Source organism: Heterocephalus glaber, unplaced genomic scaffold, assembly GCF_053883595.1.
Source record: "Heterocephalus glaber isolate CG9 unplaced genomic scaffold, H.glaber_assembly_v1.0 deba00001547, whole genome shotgun sequence".
NCBI lineage: Eukaryota > Metazoa > Chordata > Mammalia > Rodentia > Bathyergidae > Heterocephalus > Heterocephalus glaber.
Window position 1 is genome coordinate 17,252,225 of NW_028258340.1, and position 19,572 is coordinate 17,271,796.

Here is a 19,572-nt window from a genome sequence, read left to right on the forward strand (position 1 = left end):
GGCTTTATTCCCTGGGAGAAATTAGGCAATTCCTGGGGAGTTTTGGGTGTCACACATGAGGGAAGAGGAAATACTTTTGGAATCTTGTTAATGGTGACCAGAGATGCTGCAAAGCATCCTATACCTTACAGGGCAGCACCCTACAAGAAAGAATGAACCAGCCTAAAATGGCAAAAGGTCTGAAATTGAGAAGTTCTAATTGAAAGGAAAATTACATGCTAATCAAAACTATTCAGATTCTAATCCCTGGAATTCATCGAATAAAATCTAATTTTATATTGGTATCATGTTTAAACAAATTCACAAACTTACAGTATAGTTATTATGCAGGATTAATGTCAAACAGACCATGACTCAAATCTCAGCTCCACCACTTGCCAGCTTGGGTCTTAGGCAAGTTTTCTAACCTTTTGTGACTTCTATTTTTTTGACCTGAAAAATGATAATACTCTCTGCTGAAAGGTTCTGTAGCAGAGATTGAGTAACATTAATTGAAATGATGTTTCATTAATTGAAATGATTCTATGTTATGTAGATAGCCAAATATTTGCACTTGGTAAGTTTTCAATAAATGGTAGCAGTTAATAACACCATTGCATATACTAAATCATTTGATCCTGGCTAAGAAAAGCCTGGTCACATACCATATTTTATTATTTCTAAGCCACCATTGATTTGAATATTCATCATTATTTTATTTGTCATTAAGAAAAAAGTGCTGCCAGTTAAACTTTGACACACCATCACTTACAAAATGTGTCCCAATTTCAGAGCACTTGATCTCTGGTAATAAAATGTGAATCTTAGACCCAATTACTGTAAAACCCATCAGGAAGTTTCCCTCTCTTAGGTGCAACTGAACAAAACTACCTTTGACCACGTGAACCATCAAATACACATGCAAAAAGGAGGACAGCTTACAAGGAAGGGGAGTACCAGGCATCTCTCTTTAGTAGGATTATAATGCACAGCACTTGCAGCATCTACAATCATCCAAGAGCTACTTACTTAGGGCACCTACCTGCTTCAGATGGCCACTCAGTTGCAAAGATGGGAGACACACATAGAGATGAGACAGTGTGAACCCTGGCCTGAAAGCATTATGCACCCTAGGATTCAAAGTCTTAGACTATAGGTAGAATTTCCAAGGTGAACAAAAAGGACATGCTCAGTTGTAAGAGTCGGTGTACACGGGGGAACCACTAGAACTATGGTTTTTCCATTGGGCATTTAAACTTCATACATCATAGATCAGCTAAGCAAGAAATAATTTACCAATCAGGGTCACTTTTAAAGCGATGTTGCCTACTAGGATATTCTCCATTCCCACTTTATCAGTTTTCCAGAGAAAATAAAGCTAGAAAATTAATCAAAGCTCAAATGTTTGAACATTCCACGTTCATTCTTGTCAGAGGGCTTCATACTTACTGTCTTCTACCCATCAGTTGCTTCCCCTGAGATATCTGCTTTATCCATTTCTTCACTTGCACCAGATCTTTATTCAAATTTCACCTTCCCTGTGAGGCTTTCTTTGGAGGCACTTTCTGAAGTACCCACACCCAGCTCCCCATTACCCCACACATGCATCTTCTCACCACACCGAAGGCTTTATTTTTTTTTTCTCTTTCATACTTTTCACTCTCTGGTCCACAATAATTTATCTTCTATTGTCCACCATCCCATTAGAATGTAAACTTCATGAGGATACGAAAATTTTGTCTATTTTGTTCACTGTTACATAATTAGTACCCAAATAAGTCTTTGGCACAAAACAGGTAAAATGTTTATTAAATGAATGAAATAATTTGTTAAAGCAGGTTCAGTAAGACTTCACTTGTAAAAAGAAGTCATTTGCCAAAATGACTTTGAAACGTCTGTTTAAGATCACCGTTCTCGCCTGGGATTTAGCTCAGTGGTTTCGCCGCCTGCTGAGAAAGTGCAAGGACCCGAATTCGATCCCTGGTACCAAAAAAAAAAAAAGAAAGAAAACATTCTCATTGCTTGATGATCACAACAATTTCCATTCTTTTGTTGGCATCAAATATTCTCAGCTATGAAGCTTAGTAGATTATATCTTCTCAGTTTCACTGCACGGGCCACTTTAAAAATCAATACCGCATTCTACTTTGTATATTTGAACAGGTTGTTTTTGAAATCCATAAATTTCTAAATCACAAAAAGAGCCTGCCTTTGGTGGGCTGCCTTGATTAGCCCAGAATAGAAAGAGAAAACCTGCCATTCTTTGTCAATCATCTTGGCACATACCCGACAGCATGCAGTTACAGTGAAAGAGAGCTGCGATGCTGTGGTCTAGCAAACCTAATTGTAGATAAATAAAAGAACAGTCACCCAGCATGAGGGGAAAGAGAAAGAAACTCAACTATACAATGTTGTGTTTTTCCATCCATCAGCCTTCATTTGTCACAGTCTGGTTGACAATCTAGGCTGAAGAAGTCAGGCTCTAACACAATATTGATTCCGTTTCATTTTTTGTTTCCTGGTACCCTTTTTAGAAAATAGTTTGTATGTAGAATGAGAGATGGTAGAGTCAATATATGTGACCAGGGCACATTTATTTTAAAGGCTTACTCTGATCTTTTCATTTTAGAAAGGCATATATTTTTGGTGATTGGTTGGTTTTACTATAATATTGTAATTGGCAGTTCTCACTGCAGAAACAAACAACCTCAAAATTCCAACAACATATATCAAACATTTATTATTCTCTTATGTATCTGAAGATGCGGTATACTTTTGCTGTCTCCTATCAGTTAGGTTAAGGTCCTCTCATTCTGGACTGTGGATCTGCTCCATATATCTTCTCCTTCTAGTAACCAAGCTAAAAGTGCAGCCACTATATAGTATATTATTCTCTCATGGTGGGAGACAAGAAGAGGAACTTGCAAAGTTTGAATTAGCAATTAAGGATACAGCTCATATCTGCCATAACATCACTTTTGCCCATAGTTCATTGATCAAATCAAGGCAAATGGTCAAGCCTAAATCAATGAGGAGGAAAGCATATTCATCCCCAGGCCATTCATATTAAGAGAATGAATGAATACTGAACAGCTAATAAATCAATTAGGGTGTGAGAATTTCATTGATGAGACAATAATGTTTTTACATTTAACATTCCAGAAATTGAGATATACCATGCAGTAGATATTGTCTGTGAAGTCCAGTTTTTAAAATTTTCTTAGAAGTTTGTACAGTATCGTAATAGTGATCCCTATAATGAAAGATATATTACATTTAACTGAAACACTTTTGATTGTGGTGGTTGGCAAAATAGCCAAGTGACAGGAGGTATTCTTTATAAATAAGTGAGAAAAGTATGAGCAAATAGATACTTACATTTGCCAAAGAAAAGTTGTCACTTTTATTTTGAATTTCCTTTTCAGGAGCAGTATCCACATTTCATTCAGATAAGTATGGTTGAATGGAAAACCATACATTAATAGCAGACCTTATATTTGCCTATCTATTTATAGATTCACATATAGTATATTCATTTTTAGAAGATTAATTAGATTGCAAAAATACTTTTCTCTTGTTTGAAAGAATTTTATGGCTTCTGCACTAAGGTGTTGAGGAGAATAGAAAAGATATTTCTTTCTTCTGGCTTTTGTCTTTTCTTCCTGTACCATTTTTTCCTATTCGCCCGCATAGTATCTCCTTATTGCTCTATATATTCCAGATTCTCTCTTGGGATACTTTCTTTCTACCATCCACCCTTTTGTGAACCAGGTGCATGAGCTGTATCTGTTCCAAGCCTTTGCTCAAACCTTCTCATCCTGATCCTCTTGTCCATCAAATATAGTACTGTTCAGTTCATTCTCTGTTGCTCCATTGCACGTTACACTTTGTGGGTTGTTACACATGTTGTGTATGTAGTTATGTGTCAGTATTCTTGCATTTCCAATGCCTAGCCCAGATACTGAAACATAGTAAAAATTTAATAAATATTGGTCAAATGAACAAATAAATTAATGTTTAAAATATGTGAGAAGGCTATTTATATCCTCGTAGTATTTTTTTTTTTTTTTTGGTACCAGAGATCGAACTCGGGACCTTGCGCTTGCCTGGCAGGCGGCAGAACCCCTGAGCTAAATCTCCGGCCCTCATAGTATGTTTTAAATAGGTATTGTATTCATAGAATCTGAGGTTTTATATATATTCATATATCCTTAGGTTGGCTATAAGTAAAACAAAGAATGACTAAAACTTAGATAGGAAAGCAGGTCAAAGTTTATTCATGTTTTGCTATCCTTAAAACACCAAATTTCTAGTAGAACACACACAGACACACATACACACAGGCCACCACACACAAAATGAACTTAATGTTGCATTACTTGTAGAAATATTATGTTCAAAATGGAGAAACATACAATGTTGCTGAGTTCAAAACAGACTTAAATTGTGAGGATATAATTTCTCCTAAATTGAAATGAATTTGTTGTGAATTTTAAAAAGAAAAATGTTGTTTCCTATATCAGTTGTTAGAAAATGTAAGAACATAGCCGAGCATGGTGGCGCACGCCTATAATCCTAGCCCTCAGGACACTGAGGCAGGAGATTCACAATGCGTTCCAGGCCAGCCTGGGCTACACAGTGAATTTAAGGCCAGCCTGAACTATATAGTAAAACCTTGTCTCCACAATAAATAAATAAATGGAAATATAAGAACATATTAATATGCATATGACTTGTCACCTTCAACTCTTTTTAGTACTTTTTATCACGTTTTCTTCACTGCTTCTCAGATCTGCAACTGCCCAATATAAGAAAAGCTGTTTAATGAGAATTAAATAAAACTGAAGATGTTTAGAGTTCGTGGATTCCAAAAACCTATCAGGGCAAGATTAAAAATAGACCATGGTATTCTCCTAGGGAGTGCTAATAGTTACTCCCTATGACCTAATTAATCCACCTTAATTATGCCTGTAACAAATTGTCAGTACTATGATGAAAATAAAACTCTTGGTGTATCGTAAGGGTCATAACTCGTGTGCACACCCTTGCATTGTAGGGGACATTAAGAATAAGTCAGGAGAAGGAAACCTAAATGGAAATGTTCTATTATTAGAAGTGAATTTTTTTGTTGTTGAAATCCCTTGAAGACTTTCCTGTCGGAATGTTCTTTGAAGTTGAACACTTTCTACTTACAAAAACTGGCCACTATAATTAGCTATGGTTCCATTTTAGTGGTGGCCTTCTTCACCTTATCTGAGATCGTATAAAGATGGGAGGCCATTTGTAAGATGAAAGGGTTATTCCAATCAATTCTCTGACCCCAGTATCAGAGGTTTGGCAATCATAAACCCTCAAAGACGAGCCCTTGGCATGTTTTTCAAGGCTATGTAATGATCTATTTCCTTTCTGTGAAAGAGAATTTCTCTAATTTGTACCCTGTAAAAATATTATGAAATGTACTGGAGTTAAAGTGTAGGAGAGAGAATTAACATAATATTAAGCATCACATTGGCTAAGATTAGGAAGAAGCCACAAGAAGTACATGCACACAAATACACACACACATACGCACACATACACATACACACAGAAGTACACAGCAGAATGAGAAAGAAAGAAAGGATTTGGTGGCCCACCCTTCCTGGATATACAGTAATCTCAGTTCTGCCATTTGCAAGTTTTGTGGTTTTAGACAGTGGACCTAATCTCTCTCAATTTCAGCATCTGTGAAGTCAGATAAAATTAGTTTTTTAGGGCACACATGTATGCAACATGTACTCTTTGATACATAGTAAACATTCAGAAATTCTAATTCAGTAATATTATTATGACAGAAGCTGGGCGTGGTGGTGAACGCCTGTAATCCCAGCACTCAGGAGGATTGCTGTGAGTTGCACGCCAGCCTGGACTACATAGCGAGACCCTGTCTTATATATATATACATATATATATATATATTTATTTATATATATATATTTATATATATAGTTATATAGTTATATAGTTATAACAGTCTATGTCATCATAGCTGTTAGTTGCCATTTTCATCACAGCTAAGAATAATAGCAGAATTTTCATATCTTTTCATAGACAGTTTTTCCTGGGATTATTTGTTGCTTTTCATTTTAGCTGTTCCATGTCGAGTTTTATTGCTATGGAGGGATACCAAAATTTTTTAATTTATTTCATTTATTCTTCCATTTTCTCAGGATGATTATCAGCTTCTTGTAATCTATTTTTCTTACATTAACTTAAGAAAAATATGCAAAAGAATATTGTAAGTGAATTTTATTGGATTTACCACAGCTGACCCTCCCAGCAATATTTTGCCCTGAATAGCTGACTTTTTAAATTAATGAATCCACACAGCAAATAAATGTAGTGCAGTAAATTATAGAAATTCATCTTCAAAATGATCTTTCTAAAGTGACTTATCAAAGGTATATGCAATTAGACATCTAGTTCTCCAAAAATGTGCCAAAGAGAAGCAACCACAAAGAATTTAGAGCTGAGCATGATTTCTCTCACTCATTACTCTATTTCTAAAGGACCAAGAGTAAATATCATCCAGGTGCTTGAACTCTGCATTGTTTTATTGAAGAATGGGGAATGGGGAGATGACAATAGTGATGACAGAAGGACATACTAAATGACTGACATGATGACAGAGAAACATATCTATAAAGGAAAATGATATGACTCTCCAATGTTCATTCGTTCAGTAGAAGACTAAATGTAGGGCTACTTTCAGGACCTGAAGAGAAGAAAAGCAGTTGTCCCTTGGCATGGACAGAGGACAGGTTTCAGGTTCCCCTGTGAATAATAGAAGCCATGGATGCTTAAGTCCCTTTTTCAAAGTGGCATAATATTTCCATATAACCTATCCACATTTTCCTGTATAATTTAAATCCTCTCTAGGTTACTTATAATGCCTAATGCAATATAAATGCTATCTAAATAGTTGTACTTTATTGCTCAGAGAATAATGACAAGAGCGTGTCTATACATGTTGAGTACAGACACATTTAAAAAAATATTTTCAATCCATGGTTGCTTGAATCCATGGACACAGAGGAATCTAAAAGGTATAGGGGACCAACTGCATTGCAATTCCTGCACTTGCAGACCCTGTACATTTCATAGGGCCTGCCATCCTTTCCTCAGTCTGTCCAGCAAGCACCTGCTTAGAACCTGAAGCTGTAAGTAACACATGGGATGCTCTGACAACAGCCTTATTTTCCAGTTGCTCACCAGACATCTGCATGAGTATTACTTACAACCATATTGTCTCATGGCACCAGCCCAAGCACATTAACATATTTCCATGTATAGGCTCCACTATCTGCTTCTATATGTATTCCATATATGCACATCACACACATTCATGGAAGTATTGTTATGTATTATATAACATATATACACATATGTGTAGACATATATATCATGCACATAGCTGCATGTATGAATGAGGATTCGAATTTTTTCTAGTACCATGTACCAGGATGTGGCATGTGGTTGACCCTCAAAATCATTTGATAAATGTGTAGAATGGATGATGCAGTGGATATCATCCAGTGACACTGTTTTAAGAAAACCATTTTAAGATAAGAGTATGGCGCACATCTGTAATCCCAACACTCTGGGAGGGTGAGGTAGAAGGATCACAAAATCGAACCCAGCCTGGGCAGTTTAGTGACTTAATGAAACCCTATCTCAAAATACATAATAAAGGCTTGGGGATATAGCTCGGTGCAAAGGCCTGGGTTCAACTCCCAATACCACTCCAAAATATTGATTAAAAGTGAGAACATAGATGTAGATTGGTGTCTAATGCAAAAGTGGTACTGTATAAATACTATGAAAGATAAAAATTATGTCAAATGTGATAAATATTATTTATTGATAGTTTGGGACAGAGATTTAATTTTAAAGGAATCTGAAGAGAATATTGTCATCTTATCCTCAGTGAGTGAAGAAAATGGCAGTGGAAGAGTTTTGAAGGAAGGCTGAGACTTTCCATGGTTTTAATGCTCACAGGAGTTGCTAGCTTTTGTAGGAATCCTCCAGCCCCACCAGGTTTATTCCTCCACAGAAATTACAAACCAGAGTTTTTAAAAAATATATTTATTGTGCTTCAAGTGCAATAATTATTAAGTATCTGCTTTGGGGTCATATGTTCTGGTGTCTGTTATGTAAGATAGTCATTTGCTAAAACATTTGTATCTGTAGTCTTTCCTTGGTTCCCTAGATGAAAATTAAATCATGTAAATGTTTTGACAAAGAAGAAAAATGGTAAAGAAGTGAAATTTCAGTTCAAAAGAAATCGAGGAAAAGACAAAGTATAAAATAACTATTTTAATGTATCATTAGAATAGATTTTTAAAGTATTGTAATCAATAACATAAAGATAGAATTTTTTTAAAAATAACTAAGTTCAGAAGAGTAGGTTATACATTTAAGTCTAGCAAATTATTTCAAAAGTTATCAATCCCATGAAAACATTCAACTATCTATGAATAAATACTTCTATTAATACACAGCTTAATGAAAATCCCACAGGTTCAAAATGCAAAAATACTGATAGATATGTGATAGGAACTACCAGAAATATAATCACTGAGCAAGATAGACATGAGACTTGTTCTCATAGATAATAATTCCATAGGAATGGTCAAATTAATACACACACATAGTTTGACTAATTGTGGTTTATCATGAAGGATAAAACAAGGAACATAAATTGAGTAAATAAGACTGCAGAGTGGCAGTAAGAACAATGGTCTTTGGTTTCATTTTTTAAAATCCCAATGAAAGGGAAAGACTACTACAGCAAGTTGGCATCCTCCTGCTGCCCAGAGTGATTCATCTTGCACGGTTTGGCCACAGAGTTTGTCTGGAATCCCTAGTTGCACTACAGAACTCTGATGACTTTACAGTCCAAGTTTGATTGTCCTTTATTATCAGAGAAATATGACATTTTGTCAGTATGTATCATAATGTCAAATAGAGCCAGATGATGAAAGTGAAATCTCTTAATTCTCAGAAATAATGTTAATTAGATCAAGTCAGTTAGATGATATAAGTTTTCATAAGATGTGGTGAGGTGGCTTATACTAGTGGAAATGGTATGAACTTGGGATTCAGATGGAATTGTGTTTGAATATTAACTCTCCTATTTTCCATGAGGTCAAGAGCAAGTTAGTCACATAATTATTACCACCACCACCACTAGCTTGCTCACTCAAGCTTTGTTCTCTGATCTGTAAAGTGGGTGTCCATTTCAGTCAGGATTTGGGAAAGGGTAAATAGTAGTCATTGTATAAATGGTAACTAAATTATCATCAAGGACACAGTCTATGACCGTGGTGAAGCTAATCATAACACCTTGTCTATTACCAGTAATTGCCAAAATCAATTCCCAAGTCCCTGGTGGTCAGTAAAAACTAAAAACTACACTTTATCTTAGATAAACATATACGGACAATATGAATCGTGGTGACACCGCTTCAGGTTACCTTTGTTTGATATATAATGCATATATAACTTTAAATGTATAATTTAGATATCGTGCATGGACTTGGCTTGATAATTCATGATATAGATAAATCAAACATAGGTGGAAAAATTTAGTTACTTTTTCTGTAAATAATTTTTACCTTGCTAAAGATATGTTCTTTTCTCTACTTCATTTGGATTAACATCTTATTTTTCTGTCTTTGAGTGTTTTAACATGTCACCATTCAGTACACCCAAATGTTTTGCAGATAAAGCATGTAAGGATGAATTGAGTGACTTGGGACTTTTTAGGATTTCAGGGCCTAAAAAGAGATGTGCCCCATTCCACATTTGGGATCAGAGCTATTTCCTCTTCTTGCAGAGTTACAGCCAGTCTGGGTACTGCACTTTGAAGGAACAATACCTTTTCCTGGCAATGGGCAATGAGACCATCCATCAATCTGCAGTTCTAGAAGAGTGAAGTAGCTAGCTAGGCTCCTATTCTGAAGGAACTGAGATTTGCACACGTACCTGTTAACACCCAGGGTTAGGTTTAATGTTTCAGACACTTTTGACCAAAGCACCTGTCTCTCCTTGGTAGTCATTATAAGAACTGGAGAAATCATGTATCTCAAAAGCCTGTGCTGAGCACCCATAAATTACATGATGCCCTGCTGTGCAGTATGAGATTATAGTAATGTGGGTTCAGTGCTTTCCTGTCCTCCTGGGCTGAGCGAGAACAGGTACAAACACAATGTAGAAAGGAAATAATGGTATGAAGACACGTACTCACAGCAGTGTGGAGAGGCTTCAGGGCAGGAGCGGGAGGAAGAGAGATTTGGGTTAATCAGGAGCCGCACCCTGGGGAAGATTGCCCAGGCCCTGACTGATGCCTGCCATTGATTAATCAATACTCTATCCTAGTGTTTAACAAGTGTTCCGTCCAAAAAGTCTTCTGTAATAGTTAACTTCACTTCCTTCAGCTTCAATTTATGCACATTTCTTTTGTTCTCTCTCCAAGAACCCTAAACAGCAGTCAGTAACAAAATACTTTGTATTTATAAATCTAAAGGGATTTTTTTTTTCTGTCATGCTTCAGTCTTCTCCGGGTTAAGGAAAAACACAGTAAAAAAATTAATTTAATCATTCCTTAAGAGGCCTATTTAGTTTGACTGCTTAATATATAATAAGCTTTGATACTGCGCTTTTAAGTGTTTACTCTTTGGAAAGAAACTTAATTTCAACAGTGATGTGGAAAGAGTTATTTAATTTCCATTTCGAAAAAGAATTTAGATCCAAAACCCCAAACAGAATCCTGTAAAATAAAAGTTAGAGCAAAATAAACATCAAGATTATTGAGATTACTGACGCTAACACTAGTATTTATATGCATAAATTATATTAGTAAATTATACCCCTCATTGCATTGTACTACTTTGAAAAGTAGAAAGTTAGTGTCTGTGTTTCTATGTTATAGTATTATGATATAATTGAAGGGGATTTTTTTAACTTCACACTCGGTGTGTTTCACAGAGACCTCTAATTTATTTTCTCTGCACCAAAAGCTACATTTTTGTCCCCCTCTGTACTGTGAAGAAATTGATCTGCAATACATGTGGAGTCTCCAAGGGTATATTTAAATTTAGTAATTTTATTGCTAACTGTGAAGTTAATCTGCACTGTATGGGTTCTTTTCCCCAGGAAACTGAAGTAGCAGTTCAAGCTAAACAACCGGATGTGGAAAAGATTTTGTCTAAAGGGCAGCATTTGTACAAGGAAAAACCAGCCACTCAGCCAGTGAAGGTAATGAAGCAACCTCTGGCAATATCTATTACCTCATAATGGGTTATGCTCCCCCTGTTGTACATTTGCCATTGACGTGGTCTATTTATAATCAATGAAATAACTTGTGAGGAAGTATTGGCCGTACTGCAATAGCAGAGGCAAAGCTGTCTTTTTGATCAACATATCCTATTTATACATTGTGATCTTAAGGCTATTAACAAGTCATTGCATTAAAGAAGTCATTTCTGTCCTGGTGTGCTGACATCAATACAAAAAGTAGTCCCACCTTCAAGGTAGATTAAATTCTTTGGGACTTTATTGCTTTGCTTGCCAGCCTTGATGCTTTTCATATTGTTTGGCTTAATTCAAATCAATCTACTGCATCATACTGTCTGTCGCCAACAGCTGTAAAGAATCACAATATGGTCTGTGACCTTTCCTTTCTCTGTTGCTCTTTCTTATGAGAAAGGAAAACCATCACTCGGATTTCAGTATTTTATTGGGTCAAGAAATTTTAGTGAAATGTCATGTAATTGCTTCTTTCATTAGTCAAAAGCTGGTGCAAGTAAAAGAGGTGTTCTACCTCTTCCTCTTCTCTGCATTTTGAAGTCTAGTGCACATTTTTTCACAGGTATTACATGGGGAAAGAAGGAAAGCCTGGTTAGTTTTCAAAAAACAGCTAATCAATGGCTTCCATTTTCAAATGAATGCCCAGTGATAGACATTAGGTATAGGTTGCCTTATTCTCTGTACCTGACCAAAATTACAATGGCTCCCATTATGATGAAGGTTCCTGGGAGCCTATGATGGCAGCTATTTATTGATCAGTCTTGGTTTCTCAGCTAATGTTGCAGGCTGAGATTTAGTGAGCCTCACCCTCATGTTTAAAACTTCTCTAAAACAGTATAGGTCAATAACCTCATTATACAGAACCAGTTTGTCCTTGCAAACAACATTACCAGGACACAGATTCTGTCTCTAAGGTCACTGCTTAGTTTCCCTTGTGCTTGCCCCAAGCTTCGTTTCTGGAAAATTGTTTTTCCTATAGCTCACAAGGAACTTTTTCTTAGGTAAATTTAAAGTTTGGGCCTAAACATAATGTCCAAACACCAGATGCTAAAAGGCGCAGGTTTCTCTGTTGATAGTAACATACATTTATTCAGGAATGCATTTGTCTCCACTCCTAAAATCCAGAAAAAATAGCTTATATCCACGCTCAAGCTCAGTATGATCATTTTCATAAACTAACATATGTTTAGTATTTGGATTGGAGAGTAATTGACAGTCCCGAAACTAGCAAATTTCAGAGTTTCTCTGGTACTTTAAAGAAAGCAAGTCCCCAGGGTGGTTACCAGAATAACTCTCATTGTAAAGCTATAAAAGGGACAAATGTACCATTGCATAAATCTATTCTATGTACTCTTGGTGATCCTCAAAACATTTAAATGTTTATTACAATGAGCCAGGGATTAGGACCAATTATAATGATTACAAATGTGCACAAATTTATACAAATTTGCCTTTATTTTATGCCTTTATAAAAAAGAGAGGAGAGGAAAAAATCTTAATTGAAAGTAGGGACAAATTTTATTTTCATTAGATGTAAAACAATCCAAGCATTTGGTGGTAACTTCATCACATCTCCCCCCACACCCTCAACTCCTGGATCACATTGAGATCAGAAAAGAGATCTGTCCAGTCTGCTGTTACATTGGTGATGTGAAAGGAGAATTACTGTTCTGAAATAAAAGAAAGAATACGGACATATAACTTTGCTCTTTCAATCCCTTAAATCCACTTTGTTATGGTCAGGGTTCTTCCTTTCTCCTTTAATCTGGATTCGGCTCATTTTGGAAGGGTACAACATAGGTGAAAACTCAGTCCTGTTCTACCACTTCTCTTTTGAGTTTGGAGAAGAATCAACATTTCAGATTGATAAGGGTAAAAGCCCAAGATTTATTGGGGGAGGTAAGGAATGTGGAGAAATGATTGACTCATAACTTTGGTATTGTCTTAGTTTTCTGGTGCTGGGAAGGGAACCCAGGGCCTCATGTATGGTAGGCAAGCACTCTCCCAATGAACTGCTCTTCCCAGCCCCACAACTTTTGATATGCACCTGACCTTGGAAATAGCTAAGGATTAGCTGAGGCTTGTCACAGCCCGAAACATGACCTCACAGTTCAGAACACGGCACTCAAGAACATAAGGCAGAAAGCTGTGAAGGAAGCTGTTAAAATCTCTGCAAGGATCAGAAGCTTCTTTTCTAAAGGTTAAAGATGATTTTTGAAGGGTGATCCATTGCGCTAATAGTACATGAACAAAGCCTTTTTCAACATTGAGTCCATATATCAAAATTTTTCAAACGTGCTATTTCTAACACCTCTTCCCCTTAACTCTGAGCTTTCTCATCCCTTAATAGAAGGGGAAATGGGTCTGAGCAGCCTGGAGTACATTGTCATAAGAAAGTTTGTTACTGTTTTTCCTATTGGGGACAGGAGCATTTGGAAACTATGACAATTATGAAGATAGAAGTGATATTCTTAAAAAGGAAAATGAGAATCCCTGGTGATATGTATGCAGGATCCAGTATTTTAATGGATAATTAGTACGTCCTCTGCTTGCAGATATTCTAATTAAGGCCACATCAGATCCTGCTTCTGTTTCTTAGGAAATTGCTTGTCTATTAGCAGCTTCGCATTTTGAATCAGATAGCCTGTCTGTTTGGCTCCCGATTTTAGCTCTCAAGCAGAGTCCTCTCTAGCAGCTGGCCTCATCCCTATTCAGCTGCTTTGCCTTTTCTTCTTTAACTTCTCTAGCATTTCTTTAACTTCCCAAGATGATACATTTTTGTTTCTTTTTAAAAAATTCCTGTCTAATCAACTTTTTTCTTATTTTCTTTGAAGATTTCCTATTAAAGGTTAAAAATACATCATGAGACTGTTATAATGTCATAAATATAGTACTAGATCTCTGGTGCAAAATTACCTGAACGATCTTTAAGTAGCTTCATCCCCCCCACACCGCCCACCGTCCCCTCCCTCGCCCACCTCCCTCCCTCCTTTCCTCTCCCCCCTCCCCCCACCACATACACACACATGATCATATCATTTGTATATGCTTTTTTCCTCTTACCCTCAAATAGCATTAAAGATTAATTGTTTAGTTAGATAAACTATTTAAAATTTTGCTAAAGTTATACCATTGGTAATTATATTTTATGATAATGACATTGCTTGGCTCAATTTTGCTATATTGTATTTTCAAGGGAATAATACCTAGGTCTTCCATCATAGCATATTTAGCAGTTAAAAAGCAATGAAACAACTGTCATCATTGACAGTAATATCAATAACCTCATAAGAAATAAAATAAGCATTTAGATGCATTTTCTTCTATTTATACTTATTTTTGATTTAACTTTCTGTTAGAATGTTAGAAATTTATATCTTTTGAAATTATTACATTGTCTTCCATATATTAGAAATGAGAGCATTAATGGAATTTTAAATGTCTTAGTTACTCGTTGAAGTGGTAATATGAAGCTAGCTGTTTTAACTTGTTAGCTTTTTATATTATCAAAAGAAATCGTGCTTAGATAAGCCTTGTAATATATTTTACTTACTTACTTTGAGTGAATTTTAAATAAAACAGTAAAAGTAAGGCGTAAGGAATCTTATGCATCTGGCTGAAAGCCTCTATCCTGAACTTTAACACGAAATAATTGCTGTAGACAAATGGTCAAGAGGACAATTATAATCTTCCAGGCATCATTTCCTCAGCTATAAGCTGCACAATGACAGCCTCATTAGTCATTTTCAATTACAGTCAATCACAACCAGGGATGTTTCATTTTCCCAGCTGTTTTGTTGTTAATTAACTAAATTAAGCATTTTTTTTAATCTCAACAAGTTTGCTCTACTGCCAATATCTACAGCTTAACATTTCCAAGATCTTCCTAAGGGTTTATTTTCTGCCTAGCAATTTTTAATATATTACAACAGATGTGTGTCTGAAGATTTATATATGATATATAGCTGGCTCAATAGAATACTATTATGATTACAACAATATCTGGAGTTAATTATTGTTTTGTTGCTTAATTATATATTATTAGAATGATAATATTTGGATTTTGTGACTCATGCATCATGTGTACAATCTCATTTACCTGGTACAATGTTTTGATAACATCAAAAATTAACAGAGATGATAGATGGAAGCTTAAATGAGCATGTCCATTTTGACTGACTCTTTGCATGAGCACAATGACAATAGAAAACGTTTGGAGGTGACCTACAGAAGATATGATAATGATATTCAAGATATTTTATGATTTACTAATACATGAGCAGCAGCATTTTTTTTTAATCCAAATGTGCTTTATAACTGAGGAGAAAATCTTAGACTACAAGAGGGTGAGTAAATGCTAATCACAATATTTGAACATGAGGAGAGCACCACTTTCACACTTTGAAGATAGAATTTGTATGAGACTTGAGAAAATTATCCAAAGAAATTTTTAAAGATATGGGTAAGATTGTCAAATATCTAATTGTATTTAATTTCTTAATTGTGCAGTACTGCCATATTTGCAGTCTTACATTTTACACAACATACTAATTTAAAATATTTCTTTTGCCATGTTTATGTGTGATGAAACAATTTCATCCAATCTCTTTGTATATGCATTCCAGAATTCCAGAACTCATCTCTGTCTTCTAAGTTATATTGAATATGGTGCTGTTGGTATCCCCACATAGGGCTATTAAAGCTCTCCAAATAAGACTACTAGAAACATACCTGTAATCAAAAAAATTAGGAACATTTAGCTCATTTCAGCAGGGGAGAAAGCACACCAGAAAAATTGTGGGACATCTCAGTAAGAGGACGTTAGAAAGAGCCTTTTGCAAGTTCAGCTGGCTGAGGAATTAGGGAAATAGAAGCTATGTCTGGATGAGATGCTGTCAAGAGAGAGTCACTGAGGTGACCAGGTATCAGCAGCTCTGCTCTAGAAGGTGAGATGATTAAAACAGGACTAAGCTATGTCTGTGTTAAAGGAGCAGCAATACTTCACATTCGTCATTTGTTGCTTCACGTTCGTCATTTCAGTAGCCTTGTCTCTGTATTGTTCTAGGCATGGCCGTGCATGGCCTTGTCTCTATCAAGTTTATTTTCTCTAGGTGCTTTTGTTTGTTTGCTTGTTTTTCTGTTCTACTGGAACCATTATGGCATAGCTAGCTGTCAGCTACCAGCGGGGTCACTTTTTACTTTCTCTATACTACCACTGGAATTTTTATGCCAAATGTCCACACCAATTCACAAAATATTAGGAAAACTGATCTTCTCATTTTCTTCCTTAAATGTGTATTCTTGACTTCACCAATAGATTAACTTTTGCTTTTTAAAATGATTTTTGAAATACTTGTTTACAGTTGAATCCTCTACTGGTGAGCCTGAGGTTATACACTAGGAACAGCTGCTAATGGTCTGTCAGCTTTCTTCACATTGTGGTTGTTATTGTTTAACCAAATTCTGTCAGAATACTTCTACAAACATCAAAACTCATGTCTCTTGAGATTACTTCAGGCTAACACCCAGCACTAATTGTTTAAAAGAAAACAATTGAGCCACAGAAGACATTATGAAGTTTCTAATCTAAGCTGACACTTTTTTCTTTAGGAAATATTTGAGTGAAGAGTGCCAATTTAGGCTTACTTAATAGCTATAAGGAAGCAAACATTTTGGAAACTTGAATTTCACCTCTGGTCCTCACTCATATTAAATGCATTTATAGGGACAGACAGAGATGTAGATGTTCAGCCACAATTTTCACGTGTATTTCTGGTTACATAAAACCACAGGTGGATTCCTTCATTTATTCAACAGATATTAATTGCATGCCAAGTGTTGACACAAGAGAAAGATATGTTTTTTAAATTTTGAAAATTTCAAACTCAAATAGTTGTATTCCGTTTCAAACTTGAGAAGGCAATTATATTCAGCAATCACTTTTTTGTAATTAACCCTTGCCCTTCATAAAGAGAAAATTTCATATCATTTTTTATAATTGTCTTAACATTTAATGAGCATTTTCAAGCAAGATGTCTACAGTTGAAAATAATGATTAACTGCAAAAATTGCCTATAATGAAACTAAATTTACCGTTTAAAATGGTCGGTAAATTTCTCCCTTTGATTAAAGTATGAATCTACTCTGTTAAATCTGGAGCTCATCTGAGAAATGCCTGAGACCTGCAATTTCATTAACATATTCAAAATTTTAAACATCTGGAAAGTTAGTCAAAAGTATGATGTGATAACTATTTTCTCACTGATTTCATATTTAAAGAGGTTGGAATTTAAACAAATATTTGGTTGCCTTCAATTTGCTTACAGATTGCTATCATGTATAGCAAATTATTACCTTTTATAGACTTTTATTGAGCATTGTTTAAAGTTTATTATGTGAAGAATGCTGCATTGTTTGCTGCAGCCAAATATTTTTTGCTACCTAAAAGAATTTTATAGCCTCATAGAAAAGTTGAGAAAATAGGAAATATGGGCACATGCCAGACAAACAAAGAGCAAAATGAAACAAAAAAAGATAACTTGCAAAAAATATAATCAATTTTAACTCTAAAGTGCACTGGATTCTAAAAGTTGCAAGAGTGTTTTTGTGATGAGCCAAATCATCTCATTAGTTAATAATTATGGAAAATTTGAAAATATACCATCCTGAGTTTATTGTACTTTTGCAACTTTGCAATATCCTAGGATGTTTGTGGAAAATCAAGGGTACTACTTAATTTTTGAAATCCACCTCTGTGTTTGAAATTCTTAACCCCCCATTTATCCATCTGGGAGTAACAATGGGCAAGATAACATTTGAATAAATGAATAGTATGTTCCGAGTTTACATATTAATAAATACATACTGATTATACGTACATTTTTTATACATGTTATTTTTCAGATAACCAAAACCTAGGCCTTTATGCACTGAAATATTTTATCGTAACTATTTTAATGAAAACTTTTATTGACTATCTTCTGTTTTGCTTCATTAAACTGTGCATAACATCTAACCAACAATTTTACAACACTTTACAGTTCACAGAGTTCTTTCCACATAAAACATTTCATTTACTTTCTCCAACAAATCTATGAGTTAGGTGGTAGAATTATATCCACTTTTCAAGGATGATAAATCTGAGTGACCTATCTGATTTGCCAAGGATCACACAATCAGTAGTAATGAAATCAAAACTTCTGATTCTAAATCACAACCTAATTTCACCTTTTCTTACTTTTCAGGATGTCCTTAAAACATCAATTGTTCTGTTAACTTAGTGATTCACTTGGAACATGAAGAGTTTCAATGTAGATCTTTCTTCAGTAGAAAGTCAGATGCAGTGGTTAATTTGCTTCTAGAAGCCAGGCTGTAAGATAGATATAATCTGTAAATATTAACATCAAACTCAACTGATACTTGACACTAGGAGAAGAAAGTAGACCCTAAGGCAACTGTAGAAACAGCAAACCTTCAAATCTCTTTGGCCACGCTCTCTAGGGTCATGCTTATGTAGTGGAAGAGTAGGCAGACCCCCAGAAATAGTGAAATCAATCTGTAACTCCAGTCTCCCTCCTCTTCCTCATTTCTTCTCCTTTCTTTCCCTGTCCTGCCCCTCATCTCCCTCCCTCTTTCTCTCAGTACATAGGGATTTCCTTCCTATAAGCTAAATGATGCATGAAGAGCCTTCACCATATGTCAAACTGTTATCTCTTCATTAAATGACCAGGATTACTACATTTCTTAGGTATAAGCCTCTATGTTTTTGGGGGTTTTGTTTGTTTATTTGTTTGTTTGATTTTTGGTACCAGGGATCAAACTCGGGACCTTCCGCTTGTGAGGCAGGCAACAGAACCACTGAGCTAAATCCCTGTCCCCCCCATGTTTAATTGTTTCTTCTCTATTCTTTATTACTACTTCCTATCATCAGCATGGTTGCTTCTAGGTGCTCTTAACATTCTGTCCTTGTAAAGTTACTGAAACCTCACATGGGAACCAAGAGACCAAATATATTATTCACTGGTCTTTCACAATATTTAATTATTTAGGCTCTGTGTTAGGCTTTGATGTCAGTACTGAAAAATATCTTCCACATGTCATGACAATCAATGGCAGTCTTCCATACTTATGAGAGGCATTTTTGCTTGTTTTGTGGTTTAAGGCTGACTTTTTAATAAATAAAATATTTGTATTCATTATATGATAATAAATGTTTAGCAACATGCATTTTGGGCAAAAAATAAT

The 19,572-nt window shown here is 35.4% G+C and overlaps 1 protein-coding gene across 11 annotated transcripts in view; it reads left to right on the top strand.

The window, feature by feature from the left end:
- Window positions 1-19,572, top strand: part of Dmd (dystrophin) — a 2,486,572-nt gene that overhangs the window by 1,773,749 nt on the left and 693,251 nt on the right. For all 11 annotated transcript variants that reach the window (XM_004850043.4, XM_087189971.1, XM_087189973.1 and 8 more), the window contains one exon: window positions 11,176-11,277. In XM_004850043.4, coding sequence (XP_004850100.2) covers window positions 11,176-11,277 — 102 coding nt within the window. The remainder of the gene's footprint in view (window positions 1-11,175; window positions 11,278-19,572) is intronic.